Source organism: Crinia signifera, chromosome 1 (assembly GCF_055691185.1).
Source record: "Crinia signifera chromosome 1, ASM5569118v1, whole genome shotgun sequence".
NCBI lineage: Eukaryota > Metazoa > Chordata > Amphibia > Anura > Myobatrachidae > Crinia > Crinia signifera.
In genome coordinates, this window is record NC_139217.1 from 119,865,259 (window position 1) to 119,881,252 (window position 15,994).

Consider the following 15,994-nt stretch of genomic DNA (forward strand, 5'->3'; position numbering starts at 1 on the left):
GTTTCCTAGCACGGCGCCCGTCGTGGGTCATCGCATACCTTAAGTTAAGGTATACGATGGATGCGACCGACGCGATTTTAGGGCTATTTTTAGCCTTTCCCCCGACACTTAAAAAATCACGTCCATCGCATGCCTTAACTTAAGGTATGCGATGCAACCAACGCGATTTAACATTGAATGCCTTGTATTCAATGTTAAATTCCTATGTAAAATCGGGTCCATTGTATGCCATTATAATGGCATACAGAGCGACCGATGCGATGGACCCGATTTTGGATTGTATACCCACCCTGATGGGTAATTTGTATGTAAAATGCCCCCCCATCGTTAACGCCACCCCACGATTAATGCCATAGTGTGGCGAGCCCGAAGCGTGGCAAGTGGACGCGTAATACCTGTGAAGTAATGCGCGTCCCCACGCTTCGGGCTTGGAGGCTCGCTGCGCTTGCCACACTATATAAAATCAACTCCACGCCGACAAGGATAGTGGGGGTATGAAAAGGTCGGAGGACGCGTACCGCCGCCCCTCACGGGCTCGCCACGCTTCGGGTTGGCGTTAATCGTGGGGTGGCGTTAACAATGGGGAAGCATTTTACCCATCAGGGTAATGAAAATTGGGGTCTGGGGGGCATTTAACATTGGGGCCAATGTAAAATCGGGTCTCAGGGACACTTTTACATTGGTTCCAATGTAAAAATCGTGTCGTTCGCATGCGATTTGGTTGCATGCGATGTGATCAACGCGATTTTTTAGGGTCCGATGGATACAATTTTTATCGCTGGCACCGTACTAGGAAACAAGTACCGTTATACGTTTTCAGAGATTTTTAGTTCCATTTGTCAAATAGTTGTTCTAGAACAGTAACCTGTTCTGTCAAAGTGTATTTGATGGTGATATGGGCGAGACGTAATGGACACCTGTAGCACTCACTCTGAGCAGAAAAACAATTAATTATCGGCCATTGCTTTAGACAGGAGCTGCGGCGCAAAAAATCTATTGAAATCACCACCACCAAGAAAAAACAAAATAGACACAAAGCAATATACAAATGATTCCATCTTGTATACATTCTAACATAATCACCAACCTACTTATTGGCTTGAATTTCTCTCCTGACATTGTATACAGTTCTGTACCTGTGAGGCTTCTGTCTGTGCTGACCAGGCAGATGTGCTATTTCTCTCTTCCCAGTCGCGGCTGCAGGTCAGGTCTGCTCCTCTGTGTCCAGAGACCAGCTGTGCCTATAAATAAATAACAACTCTTCAAGCTAATATAGGTACAATTTATTGACACAGACAAAAGGTTAAGGTAACGCTTTGTGTTACAGGATGACCAGTGAAGTTATCTCTGTATCTTCCCAGAAATTGTTACCAGCCTCTTGGCAATAATAAACCTACTGATCCCATTTTTGACATTTGCATATAGTGCCCGCTTGGATATCTCCAGCAATGCACACATCTACACACTGTCTACCATCTCAGCAGTGATCTCTGTTAGAGGGCATACACATGGGGCCATTTTTTTCTCTTCTTATTTTCTCATCTATCTGTCTAGATTGCTTAAAAATTAAGCACACAACACCCCTTGGGTATGCCCCATAGTGATGAAGATGCGTGGTCCTTGTGTCACCATCGCCCGCTCAGATCTTTTAACACATGCAGTCAAGATCTAGATAGATCACCTGCATGTTCAATAAGAATACAGAGTTAGCACAGATCGCACATACACACATCGCCATGTGCGTATGGGTGATGTAGCTACTGGGATATCGCCTACCCGACATCACTTAGCACACAACAATAAGCAGGATCACCCCATATGTATGGGATTTTACTGTGCCTGACAGCCAGAACAGATCCCTGTAGCTATAAATTATAATATATATAATAATGTTGGGTTCCTATGATATGTATTCTTTACAACACTATCTGCAGGTGGACTTATGTATGGGTGTAAAGTTGAAGTGCTTTGGGCAGCTATGTTTTCATATAAAGCCTGCAAGGTTATTTCTATTTGTAAAGTTGAGCTTTCAATTGTCTCATTTAGTGGGGTTTATGTCTCAGGCCACAATCAAGAAAACACATACAGTTCGGGGAATAAAGCTTTTACTTTTAAAAAAATGGAATATAAGCAGTTCTGTTATTTTTAGACTTTGAAGACCCATGGGCCTTTGGGGGTTTTAGTAATTAATGGCACCAGTTATTATTACTGACAAACATGTGATGGTTTGTGTAACCTGCATGCATACTTGGTTTACATACATACATCGGTTCTGGTATCACCGATAATGTTACTGTAATTTTTTTATTCTCTTGTGATATACTTCTAAATACATTTGAGTCATTTTCTTCAGAATATCCAGCCATGTACCGCCACCCGCTGTTGGATTTCAACTCTCATCATCTCCCACCCACGCTATCTGTCAACAAAAAAGCTTTTACAGTTTTAGATAAAACGCAGTAAGTGCCTCTCTTATGATCATGCTCTCTACAGATTCTAACTTTGAGTAAAACGCTATTCAAAATAATCGCCTACTACTGTTTTTTTAGTGGCGATACAGGAGCTGAACAAAAATATGTACTGAAAAGCACGTACTTTGGTTAAGAAGTGCTACTGTAGCTAAAGAAATGTAGAGTAAGAGATCACTGTCTAGTATGGGTGTATGTCCAGCAGCTACCCTATAATTAACTCTTCTTCTCTCTAGTGTAGTATAGACCTGCACATATGAAATGGAGATCAGCCTTCTCAATGGCAAGCTTTATTGCTGCCTGACCGTTGCTAGCGCTATACACTGGTGTCTGTTCGTTTATAGGAAAGTACTCGCTATTACGGACTGTAAGAGCAGTGTGGTCTGTGTTTGTACAAGATAAATAGAGACTTACAGAGAATATGATTCACTTTGTCTCTGACCACTGTAGTAATGGAAAAGTTTATTTTAGCCTGGATTTTCAGCTACGCAGGACACACTTGCTTGCATTTAAACATAAACTTCTCTCTCTCATAAAACACACTGCTACCATTTAACATATGGAAACCTTAAATGCACGCCTAGTGTGCAACGTTATTTTAAACAGAGCGTGTTGATTTTAAAAGGGGCAGACTTTACTTTGGCATGTATTCATTTTTTTGGTTGGAGGTGTGGCAGCTCATACTGAGTAAGATGGAACAGTAGTACTGCCTTTCTAAGCCTTTTTACTACAGATTTTCCAGAAAAAAAATAATAATTTTGTGGCATCCTTTTTTCCCCCCTAGTATATGATCTTTTCACTAACAATGCATTGAATTGTTAAAGGGCAATAGCCAAACATACTGTATTAACGTTGCACACAATAAAGCTTTGTTTGCATTGAAATGTAGTGGTACCAGCATGCGAGCTCTCGGGTTGAACATTGCTGTAACTATAATCTGTGCTGTATACTCCAAATTTCCCACTGTCAGTGCCCAGCCTTTAGTCCTGCAGCCATTTTTTTTTAATTTAGTAAATTGAATGTTTCGGCTATAATACATGGTATGTGTGTTTATGATGTGTGTGTGTATCTATATATCTGTGTGTGTGTATATGTGTATATATATATATGTGTGTGTGTGTGTGTGTGTGTGTGTGTATATATATATATATATATTCTTGTGTAATCACATGAAACCATACTTTAATGTATCTAGTTGCAATATACACATTGATGTTCTTAACATTCATATATTAGGATGAACTGTGTGCCAATTTATATATTAAAACTACATAACACCCTAGAAAAATAATTTGTCTTAATAGCTGTTAACCTATTATTCATACTGTTCAGATCATCTATTTATTGTGTTTTGTACCTGTCCGAGGCATCAAAACAAGTGTGATGATTACAGCTGTCCCAGTACAGAGTAATCTCCACATTGAGTTTGTTGTAACTTAGACCTTTTATATAAAACAAGTTACAAAATGCCTAGCACTTTTCCATGTGCACCATCTTCACGGTTCCCTCTTAGGGGGAGTGCAAATATAGGGCCTTGTTCAGGGTTGATTGTAAATGCAAAATCTCTCTGTAATGGGCAAAACCATGTGCTCTGCCGGTGGAGCAAATGGAATATGTGCAGATACAGTAGAGCGTTAGATTTGCACAAGTTTTTGCTTTTTCAATCAACTCTGAATCAGGCCCATAATCCGATGGGATGTTTTCTGTATAGTCTGTCATACCACCAGTTTGTCTGCCTATGCGATGTCAAGCTCTCCTACTGTATGATATCATGCAGTAACATTGTTCAAACAAATATTCAGCAGGGTTATTTTACAAGGGCATATGTGGAAGCCTCATCGGCACAGTAAGAGCACACATAAAGGTGAGGCATATTTGGAAAATCTGTATTCCTGCGCACCCTGTCTGACACATCAGGTCTTATTACTGTACCCACCCACCCGCCCTCTACCTCCAAATATGACCCATCTCCAGTTCCATCAAATAGTGTGCAATAATAAAGCATAAACTATCACTCATGGATTCGGTGGGGTTTCTTTTACCTCCATTGACTGAAAAACAGTGGAAGTGAAACAAGTGACCATAGGTACATGCGTATTCTCAGTATTAGAATAATGTCAGATTGCTCAGTCTCTGGGTAAAGCTGGTCTGCGACTACAGAGAGCTGGCATGCCTTTTTGTTAGCAAACACTTTGCATGATCACCATTGTGCATGTTATTTTGTATTCAGTGGGAACTGTTCACTGCTTAGATTTGCTGTGAAAATTTTGTCTCAAATTTGTGCCTGAGGGCAAGGTGACCCTTTAGTAGCCAGTGTGATGTGGATAAATTACCCGTCAACTCCCCAGCAGTTTACTAAACAGCAATAGGAAATTTGCAGAGAGTGATGACGTTAGAGGTTACATTTTCATGCTGGTGAAACACACATGCTGCTCTGACTGGCTCATTTAGCTGTCGTAAAAACATACCAACACATGGCTAGGTGCCTTAATACCCCATACACAAGGGGGCGACGGACCCACCATACTGAGCTATATGTAGTACAGATTGCTCAGTAGGGATGCACCAGCGATGTGTGCGGAGCGATCTGTCACTCTGCTTGAATGATCTAGCCTGACGATGATAGCGGATGGGCATACACAATGAACGATTTGTGCTTAATTTCTTTGTGATCTAGCCAGATCTCTAATGCCACCCATAAGGCCCCCATACACTATGCGATTGATTTAGCCCGATTCAGATGAACTGGACCATGAAATTTGCCCAAATCGCATATGGAGACATCCCCTCTGACACGATGCGTGGTCCCATGCATATTGGATCGGAATCGGGAGGTCGAACGGGCTGCACATAAGATTTGCTGAATCTTATGTGCTGCCCAGAACCGTGTGGGGGGCTGCAACTGGCAGGGGGGCGGTGCAGGGAGCCGGGCAGAGGAGCAAGTTGCTGCTGTCAGCGGGAGCTGCGGGGTGGCGCAGAGATCCAGGGTCCGGGCAGGAGAAGACGCTGCAGCGGTGCAGCACGAACAGAGCACTTAAAAAAAACCCATACAAACGAATAGGAAGCCATATCGCTAATTGGCTGAGAGAGTTCTCAGATGGCACATTGGCTGGGCAGAAGACGGCAGATTAGCATAATGCTAGCGGGTGGTGGGGATCAGTGCAGCGGCAGAATTTTACACCTTTTTTTAACACTAAATGGGAAACAAAATGTGCATACAATCATTCAATTTATTGAACAGATGTGGTCGAAATCGAATGATTGCATGCTATATCTCATAAGTGTATGTGCAGCATTAGAAAACAGGCTCAATTCTCCCCATGTGTATGCCCTAGTCCAGTGATGGCTAACTTTGACACTCCAGCTGGTTTTAAACTACACATTCCAGCATGCCCTGCATAAGTTTTAGCATTGCCAAATAGTAAAACTGTAGCAGGGCATGCTGGGATGTGTAGTTCGACAAAAGCTGGAGTATCAAGGTTAGCCATCTTGTAACAGCAGTAAACCTGCTGTTATGTGACCCTGGGTCAAAAAAGTGACTGACTGAAACTGGAAGAATAATCCTGACACCAAGACATTAGATAAAGCATTTTATAGAGAAAAATTATATGTATATTTTATGCTACCAAAGTTGTTAAAATTGTTTAATTTTCATTTTAAAATGTCTATTATAATATCAATCTAGTTTTATATTAATTTAGGTTTATGATGTTTAATAAGGGGGCATAACTGATTAAGAACCTGTATCCCAAATCTCAATGCTGGCAATGTGTCAGTCTAAATTCTGCCTTTAAATAAGATCAATGGAAATGAGTTTGCTATGTGTAATTACATATATTGACTTCTGCTGTTAAATCACTGAACCCTGCGAATGATACTGTTCAGTTTGCCTATGTACTCACTGAGTGAACGTGCATTATACCAGTTGATAAATGCGCATCATCTTTAAGTGTCTGCTTGCTAATTGGTAGCTGATGGTAAAGTACAGTAAGCATATAGTACACTTGGTTGAATGATGTATATTGTCTTTAATGAATGTGTTTTTATTCATGTTGACTTAAACAAGTATTTGAATAGATGTGTGTCTTTGTGGTGGACGTGCTTGTCCACCAGGATCATTGCTCAACTTCATCATCTGTCCTTATCAAAGGCAGTGCACCAACCCTAATCTGTTTCCGTGACATGCCATGATCCCCATACATCTTGACATACTTTACACCTGGCTGCATTCCATCTGCTGATGTACCCTTGACATCCACAAATCTGATTGCACTATGTTTAAATGTTTGACCATGTTTCCGCCATCTTACAACTGATGTTGGGACGGTAGGACTGATATGAAGTGTGGTCTACCTGCTCTAGACTGGTGGGGAAATTAGAGTGTGTATAGGTGGTGGTGTATATTTTGTACAGAATTCATAATGTTGACATGAGAATGTTGACTTGTTCATAATGTCAACATTTACCACGTCGACACTGATGAAATGTCAGCATGGTTAGGATGTCGACACAACATCCTCGATAGTCTAACAGGGACTTATCTGGTATGGCGTGTCAGGCTGGTGAATAATTCCGGTGGATCCAGCAGCTCTTCCATTGGTGAGAGTATGCCTAACCTTCCTATTGCACTTCCCTGTGGCATTGTGGCAAACAACTAGCAGCATAGCAGTGCATACACAATGCGTACGTTCCCTCCATGTATTGGATTGGAGCTGGTTCACACACTATGCTTTTTGCCATGGGTCTTCAAACTGCGGCCCTCCAGATGTTGTGAAACTACAAATCCCAGCATACCTTGCCACATTTTTGCTATAAGGGAGTGTTAAAACTGTGGCAAGGCATGCTGGGATTTGTAGTTTCACAACATCTGGAGGGCCGCAGTTTGAAGACCCATGCTTTTTGCAATGGGTTGAGGACTGATAGTACATGGATCTAATTCACAGGTTCTCAAACTCAGCTCTCAGGACCCCACGCAGTGCATGTTTTCCAGGTCTCCTCACAGAATGACCTGGAAAACGTGAACTGTGTTGGGGACCTGAGGACTGAGTTTGAGAACCCCTGAATAGACAGAACCTCCCATCTAAGTTAAAAGCTTCTGGGGAATTAGCTGACAGAATTGTCTGTAGGGTGCAAGAGAAAATGCTTGTACAAAACTATATTATAACAAGCAATATACTTTTTTTTTTTTTTCACGTGAAGTATTTAACTACACCATGGGCCAAATACAATGGGGTGTGAGAATCAGAAAGTGAGAGAATTTGGGAGATTTTTTTCCAAATTTTTTTTTAAGGCGCCAATCAATTACATGGCAAATTAAACGACAACCCCCCCCCCCCGGTATAAATTATTGCCGCTTTAAAACAATAAGAACCTCTTCTAAAATCTCCCACTTTCTGATTCTCACGCCGTATTACATTTGGCCCCACATATGTTATATTTTTTACTAGAACTTTGATTAGTAACTAACCAAATATAATAGAAATAAATAATTTGTGCCATTGTGTCATGTCTAATACTCCTGCACTTTTGGATGTATGGAAATGCTTCCTCTCTTTTGCTCAGAAGTTAGCTCATACATAGACAATAATGCAAATATGCAGCAATAGCCTGTGTTTATTTTACGACAAAATGGAAATTAAATGCAAATAGGAGCTTGGCAAACCTGCCATGTGATAGACATTTGACATTTAGTCTTAAATGTAGACCCTGAATTTTGTGTTTCTTGGCCCATTTATCTCTATATATCTTATTGAGGCGGTTGCAAATGTTTTCAGGCATGGTGGGGCATGATACTGCATAGTGGCCCCATTTACTGTGATTTTTCTTGTCCTTAAGAACATAGGCATATGTTAACATTTATTTTATTGATTTACAGTTTCGTATATAACGCAGCAGATTCTGTTACAGTTTCTTATATAGCGCGACAGATTCCGTTGCGCTTTACAATGGTAGACCGTGATAAAACAAACTGGGTGATGACAGACAGACTTGGAGGTTAGAGGGCCCTGCTGCAAGCTTACAATCTATAGAACATAGTGTAAAAGGAGAGTAGCCCTGCTGATGTGCATTATTTAGAGCAATGTCCACTAGTAATATTCACATAATTAAGCACTTAAGGTGCCCATACACGCTGCGATTTCAGCATGCGTTTTGAACTTTTAAAGTTCAAATCGCATTGGCTTAAATCGCACAGTGTACCTGCGGGGATGCGATGTAATACGCGTCCCAGCGGGTACAATATTGTAAAGCACAAAAAGTATCTGCAGGCAGTACTTTTTGTGCTTCATTGCATCGCATCAGTTTTGGAGTACATGTGATGTCCATTAGTAACGATTAACTAAAAAAAAAAAGAGGCTGAAATCCCATCACACAGTACATCGCATCGCATCCCCTTCCAGTACCAAAATTGCATGGCACCTGTAAAGTTCAAAACCCACACATGAATATCAACACGTGTATGGGCATCTTCAGACCTTATTTGTATATGATTTAAAATAGATATCTTTAAACTGTGCAGTAAAACCAATTCTGCTTGGATACGTTTGAGGTTATGTTACTCCCACATGCATAATAACTGAAAGATTCACAGAAGACTTACAAAAAGCCCTTTAACTTTTTTGCATAGTGTATTGTGTACCAGTTGTCAGAAATGTCCTTATTTTCTATTACCAGTTATTTAAATAGCACACACATTCCGCAGCGCTTTACAGAGAATAATTAAACCAGGCTTGTCCAAACTGTCCCGCTTTTGTGAAACCACACATCCCAGCATGCCTTGTCATAGTTTTAGCATTCCCTAACTGTGGCAAGGCATGATGGAACTTGTAGTTTCAAATAGCTGGCACCCCATAGTTTGGACATGCCCGATTTAAACATTCATGTCAGTCCCTGCCCCATTGGAGCTTACAATGTATATTTCCTACCACATGTATACACACGGACATTCTAGGGTTATTTTGTTGGGAGCCACTTGACCTACCAGTATATTTAAAAAAAAAAAAATGTGTGAGGAAACATATGCAAGTACAGGGAGAATATACAACCTCCTCATAGTTCGGGACCATGGTGGCTTATGGTTCCTTCTACATGTTCTGACTTATGACAACACAGTGGGCCATGTGAATATACTCAGGAGTTTACCTATGTTCTGTGATTTGTGTGTATCGTCTACCTTTCTGGCAAACATTTAAGAGGAGAAAATTTCTGAGAATTTCAGGTTTATCGCTAGCTTTAGATCCAGTTCCATAAACTAAAATGTGGAATCTCTGAGAGGCCCTGTGTTTACATAACCGTGCATAAGCCGTGCCGAGGTGGAGAGTTGCCAAAGCTGTGAAATCATGTTCCTGGGGATAAATGACATAGCCATTGGCTGTACAGCAGTAGAGCTGGAATCTGTTTAATAGCACATTCATTTAATGTAGGAAAAAAATAATGAATAAAATAATGGACTGCTTTTTTAAACATTGACTAATTAAATTATAAACGAAGTACAGACGAGTAGTGATGGAAAATAATTGCCGAAATAGAAAAATATCAGTGGTTAATAAATCTAGCTTTCACATTTAGAATCGTTGTATAATCCGTTTTATACCATGTCTTTTCCTGCTTGTATATATTTGCTGCACGGTTCACATTACACTTTTGTAAAAAAAAAAATGACGTTTCTTTTAGTGATAAATGCTCCATCCAGTAGCCTGTAGATCAAATGTTCTTAACCTTTCTGGACTGGGACAAAGCTCAGAGGCAGATTGGCCTTTTAGTCCAAGGTTTGATTTCCATTCTGTAATTCCATTTAATTGTTGGCCACAAATAATTACACTGTGACGTACAATATATCTGGATGACTGCATAGAGCACGTGTCACTGGTGCTTTTAGTACACCGTTTACCTTGTAATTGCAAAGAATCTCTTAGTAAACATGTAGCTGCTGGAATGGTTGGCAGGACAGACAGCAGTTTGGACACTGGTTCATTATTTGCCAATTACTAAGTTTTCCATCTGTACTGTTAATTATGATATATATTTAAATATTAGTTTGTTACTTGGTAGTAGATAGCTGACCTGTAACTATTGGCTGACTGGCCAATACATGGCGTCATGATTACATTTTAATAGTTTACCAATTATCTAGAGAATGTACATAAGAACATTACTTCCCTTTTAAGCTGACATGTCTGACAGAGACATGCTGTCAGATACGCCAAGCGGGAGTTGGCAGAAATCGTCTTCCAAGGGAACAAATGTGCTTCTTTTCAGATATTAAAGCTGAACTGTTGCCTAGACACACTGCTAGCAGCCATTCCGTGGGCTGGACCGATTTTCATAACCTATTGTATAATGATGAACCATAGCTTACAGTACATTAAATTAATACATGGAGAGAAGGGTCCACTTTATTTAAATAATAGGATATAGGGAGGGAAATAAAGATGGCAAAAGAAGTATCACCCTACACAGTAGTGTTGCTATCTGCGCACTACCTTACTAAGGCCTATATTGGGAGGCTTCTGTCAGCCCATCGCCCCAGAAGGGTCGAAAACGGGCAAACTCGTGTATTGGCAGTGGAAAACACCTTAGCATCTACTAACGACACAGCCACTGCTGCCGTACTCCCCTGCAATAAAGCTGACAAGCAATACAAAGGGGTGGGATGGATTGAGGGAATGGCTTGAAAACACGAGATCACCCATCACTCGGAAACCACCAGGATAGCTTCAGTAGTTACACTCCTTAACACACCTCCAATAGCTGATTGGCTAACTAGACCTGTCAAAGCACAGAACAAATACAATAATGCATTAACCACTTCTAAAACAAATATAGACACACACACACTTAAGGGAAAATGTACTAAGCCCGGTGAAGTGATAAAGTGGAAGGTGTAAACACAGCAGACAGTCAGCCCATAACTGTCATTATTTAAACCTAGCATTGAAATTTACAATTAGGATCTGATTGTCTGAGGCGTTAGCACCGCCCCACTTTATCACTTCAGCCGGCTAAATACATCTGCCCTTTTGGTGTTTAATACACGACAGGCATATAAAATGTCTTCTGTTATCCTGACCAATATAGCTTGTAATCTTGTTTTAACAATAGGGCATGACGCTTAAAGGCTTATGTTGGCGGTTGAACCCGTGTGTGTGGTAGCTACTCTTTTTAAAGTTTAGTCATTAAAACTTTATTGGGCTTCCTCCTCTTCATAATGTAGTATTAGGACTTCAAAGAATGGCACATGGCGTCTGGTTCAGTTGTCCAAAATGTTAAGCATATTTCAGGAACAGACTGCTACGTAAGCCAGGGTGTTTTTTTTTTTTTTTTTTTTTCAACGTAATGCAGTTTTTCTGCTTATACTTTCAGCATTTTATCAGATGCTAGTTGATGTCTTCTTAAACAGTACCGCCTTTCTGTACTCGCGTCTGTGTGCCCTTTGTCAATGCAGCTGTTCCATTTAATGCACACTAGTCAGGCAGGTGGGTGAGGGCTCCATCCCAATGCGAGGAAGGGGAGAGGTGATTCAGCACGGTGAATACTGCTTGATTATAGGCTTCTGGCTCATTTCATGGAGCTTGTCCATTTAGCGTCCTCATTATTATAATACTTATACTTGCCTATGCCCATGTATGAAGAGGCAAACTGATAATTGGCAGTGATTGCATCCTGCATAATTAAACATCGTTCCTTTTCATTGAAATGGTTTCTATGAAGTAATTGTGTAGGTTGGATTCACAACCAGTTAAGAAACATGAACAAATATGTTTCATTTGTACATAGATTGGTTATACTGTACAGCTGCACTTCTTTAAAATAGTTTACTCATATCTTAAATAGCTAGTAATGTAATAGATCTGATATCACTGCTTCTGTGCTTTTGTGAGCAGAGCTGTGTGCTTTTTGTAAATGTACCCAGACATTGCTTTAGGGGTATGTAACCTCCCATCATCTTTACTACCTTGTAATATATCCTATTGCCAAGCAATAATCATCAGTACACTGTTACAATAAAGAGACTGTGTAGATTGTTTATGATGCAGCACCACCTACTCACCTATTAGCACTCAAGTATAATTAAATAAGTAATACCAAGCCTGAGACTGCTGCACTGTACGCCAACACGCCAACAAAAATATCAGGTCATTTTTTTCCCCTGTTGATATTACCGGAAGAGTATATTTCCCGGCTCATATCAAGGTCTTCTAAATTTCAGAAACATGGCACCTTCATTATCCACTTCTTTGTACAGTTTTGTTAGACTTAATCTGTGAAATTCAATGCAACTATAAAGCAAACGCACTGACAATCATTAAATAAAAGTAAAAAAATACACACTCACACATATATAAAACAAAAGCCCTGCACTCTCACCACTAACCCAGGCATCCGCTGGGGTGCCAAATTTAGAGAGTACTGTAATTAGTCAACACTCCCAATTACATACCCAGAAATCCCAAAAGAGGGGAAAACAGCACCCACCAGTCTTCTCAAGAAAGTATAAGTCCAGAGTTTAATCTAATCGATAGTCTGCCGATAGGCTGGTGAGACCTTTTATCAAGGTGATAGCAATATAAGCAGCAGTAGTAAACGGGAAACCAACAATGGGGTAGGGTACTGGGACAAGTGTGTGTGTGTGTATATATATATATATATATATATATATATATATATATATATATATATATATATATATATATATATATATATATATATATATATATACACTCTTGTAGGCGGCACACCAGCAAATAAATCAAATTTGATTTATTTGCTGGTGTGCCGCCTACAAGAGTGTATTTGTGGAGATCCCGTCCTGAGGCTGCTCCGTTTTGGCTTGGCACCCGCCACTACCTTTACCTTGTGTGAGTGTGCTGTCTCCCAAAGAGACTATATATATATATATATATATATATATATATATATATATCATACTTGAGAGAAAGTGGCACTCACGTCACTGGCATAATAGACGACACGTAGTCATAAGTCTATATATGTCATATCCTGAAGACGGTATAATAAATTACCGAAACGTTGATAAGACTTATGACTACGTGTCGTCTATTATGCCAGTGACGTGAGTGCCACTTTCTCTCAAGTATGCTGTATGGAACCTTCCCTTGCCAGGCTGGTCTCTTGGGGGCACCCGTCCAAGTATTGCTGGTTGTTGGGAGTGCCGGACAACTACTATTTTTATATATATATATAATATAAATATATATATATATATATATATGACACTCTTACCGAGAATAGCGATCCCCAGTGAAAGATAATAGGCGGCACTCAAAGGCTTTTTTTTAGAGTTGAATCTGTATTTTAAAGTGCATGATGATATTTAAAAAACACAATCCATGACGACGTTTCAAGACCCCACGGGTCTTTTCATCAGGTCTTACAGTGCAAACAACAAAGTGACGACATATGCAGGAGTTAGTGCAAACAGCAGTATCTTACCTCAGTTTGAGACAATATATAGGTGAATGAAGACAGCTTGCAGCTCCGGAGAGTGCGCCAGCCGGACTTCCGGGAGGCTGGACACCACGGGACGTCTTCATTCACCTATATATTGTCTCAAACTGAGGTAAGCTACTGCTGTTTGCACGAACTCCTGCATATGTCGTCACTTTGTGCTGGGTCACCTTCGTAATATATATATGAAGCACCATATCCCTGGACCCTCAATAAACTTTATACATCGCTTTACACAATCTTTCACTGCAGCTTCGCTCATCTGCTGGATGGTATTTGGTCGTTAGGTCGTGACTGAAGGTCCATATGGCTTAGGTCAACACATGAATTAGGTTGACATGGCTGAGATCATCAAGGTTGGAAGGTCGACGCAAGCATTAGGTCAACAATGGCTAGGTCGACATGAATTTAAAAGTTCATTTGATACCGACAGTCGGTAGTTCATGCCCTACCATCCACTAGGGTGTGGATGGAGAACAATAGTGTGTCAAGCGCAGCGGTACACTTTGTCGGTGTCCATGTTAACCATGTCGATATTCTGGACAAAGAAACCGTGAAAAACTCATGTTGACCTTTTTTGCCTGTCGATTTAGTCATTGTGCGGGTGTCGACCTTCCACCCTGTTGACCTTCGCCATGTCTACCTATTTCATGTGTCAACCTAAGCCATCTTGACCTTCTGTGGTCAACCTAATGCAAGTTGACTTAATATGTGTCAACCCTGTGACCCTACTGGACACCCTCCTTGTAGCATTGTACAAGGATAATTATCTGCATTTTACTCTAATTTCCACTGGCTGATCATGTGAATAATTAATAGAGGCTTTGGGGGAGGGGAGGGGCTAGCTGCGGCAATTTACCACAGGCAAATTGGAGCAGCAGAGCTATTTAAATAGTCCTGAAGGCAACCCGCCACAAGCCTCAGGTTGTTGTTTTTTTTTTACACAGGCTCGAAAAGTAATCCCTGATGAATAGCCTGTGTTCTGGTGCTGCTGCCGTTTTGATGCACAGGTCCCGGATTATCTATGGGCTAACTCCTGTTAATAGTTACTGGTTGAGAAAAGGGGCTGTAATTGAGTAGCCCTGGGCGTTCAAGCTTGAGGCTACCACCCATTACAAACCCAGTTATTTATGGGATATTATTGAATATCCGCCTTTGAACAACTTAACGTTCTGTGTAATGATTGTTTCAAGAACTACGCCTCAATGATGTAGAGAAATGTTGGTTTTGTACAGTATGTGTGTTGGTAATATTCGCATGCTAATTGGGGAAACATAGTTTTGTGTTATCCTCTTAGGAGCTGTACCGGAAACTCAACTTTCATCAGTTTCTCAAAATAACTTCATCACATTAATAACATACTGTACAGTGTGTATTATTTTCTGTAATCCTTTACTTATGTCCTTTTTTTCCCCCTCTCTCTCTCTCTTTTAGCTCCCTGCTGATTTCACTAAACTGCACATCACAGACAGTCTACACCCGCAGGTAACCCAGGTGTCCTCTAGTCACTCAGGATGTAGCATCACTAGTGATTCTGGGAGCAGCAGCTTGTCTGACATCTACCAGGTAAGAATAGAGGTCACCTTGATTGCCTACAATAATGTATTGTATATTGTCGGTTCAATTTTTATAAATGTACTGTACCCTGTAGCTATCTGTTGGTGTAATGTGTACTATACTAAAGAAAGCAATCCAGATGAGTGTGTGGGCTGTACTGATGAGCAGCTTAATTAATTGCTTTATAAGCATACCCATACATGCAATGGTTTGTTCACAAGTGAAGCTGCTTAACATATAATTGAAAGATATTAGTCACATGCCCCCACACATGAAGTAATGACTGACCCCTGTGTTTTCCACAGCGTGTTGCTAGCATTAGCCTTTCCAATAAAACCTTGAAACTGGTTTTCCAGTCTGGGATGTTAATATATTGGTGTTCTTTTTTGCACTGTAAGGTATTGTATATAATAAATATGTGAAGATTATCTATGTAATATTATAAAGGCTAATGCTGCTCCTCACCACTATGGGGTGAATTCAAGTGTTTTGTGCACCATGGA

General features: G+C 40.5%; 1 protein-coding gene across 11 annotated transcripts in view; it reads left to right on the plus strand.

The window, feature by feature from the left end:
• Positions 1 to 15,994, plus strand: part of RAPGEF2 (Rap guanine nucleotide exchange factor 2) — a 292,184-nt gene that overhangs the window by 231,233 nt on the left and 44,957 nt on the right. For all 11 annotated transcript variants that reach the window (XM_083172580.1, XM_083172571.1, XM_083172617.1 and 8 more), the window contains one exon: positions 15,369 to 15,500. In XM_083172580.1, the coding sequence (XP_083028706.1) occupies positions 15,369 to 15,500 (132 nt within the window). The remainder of the gene's footprint in view (positions 1 to 15,368; positions 15,501 to 15,994) is intronic.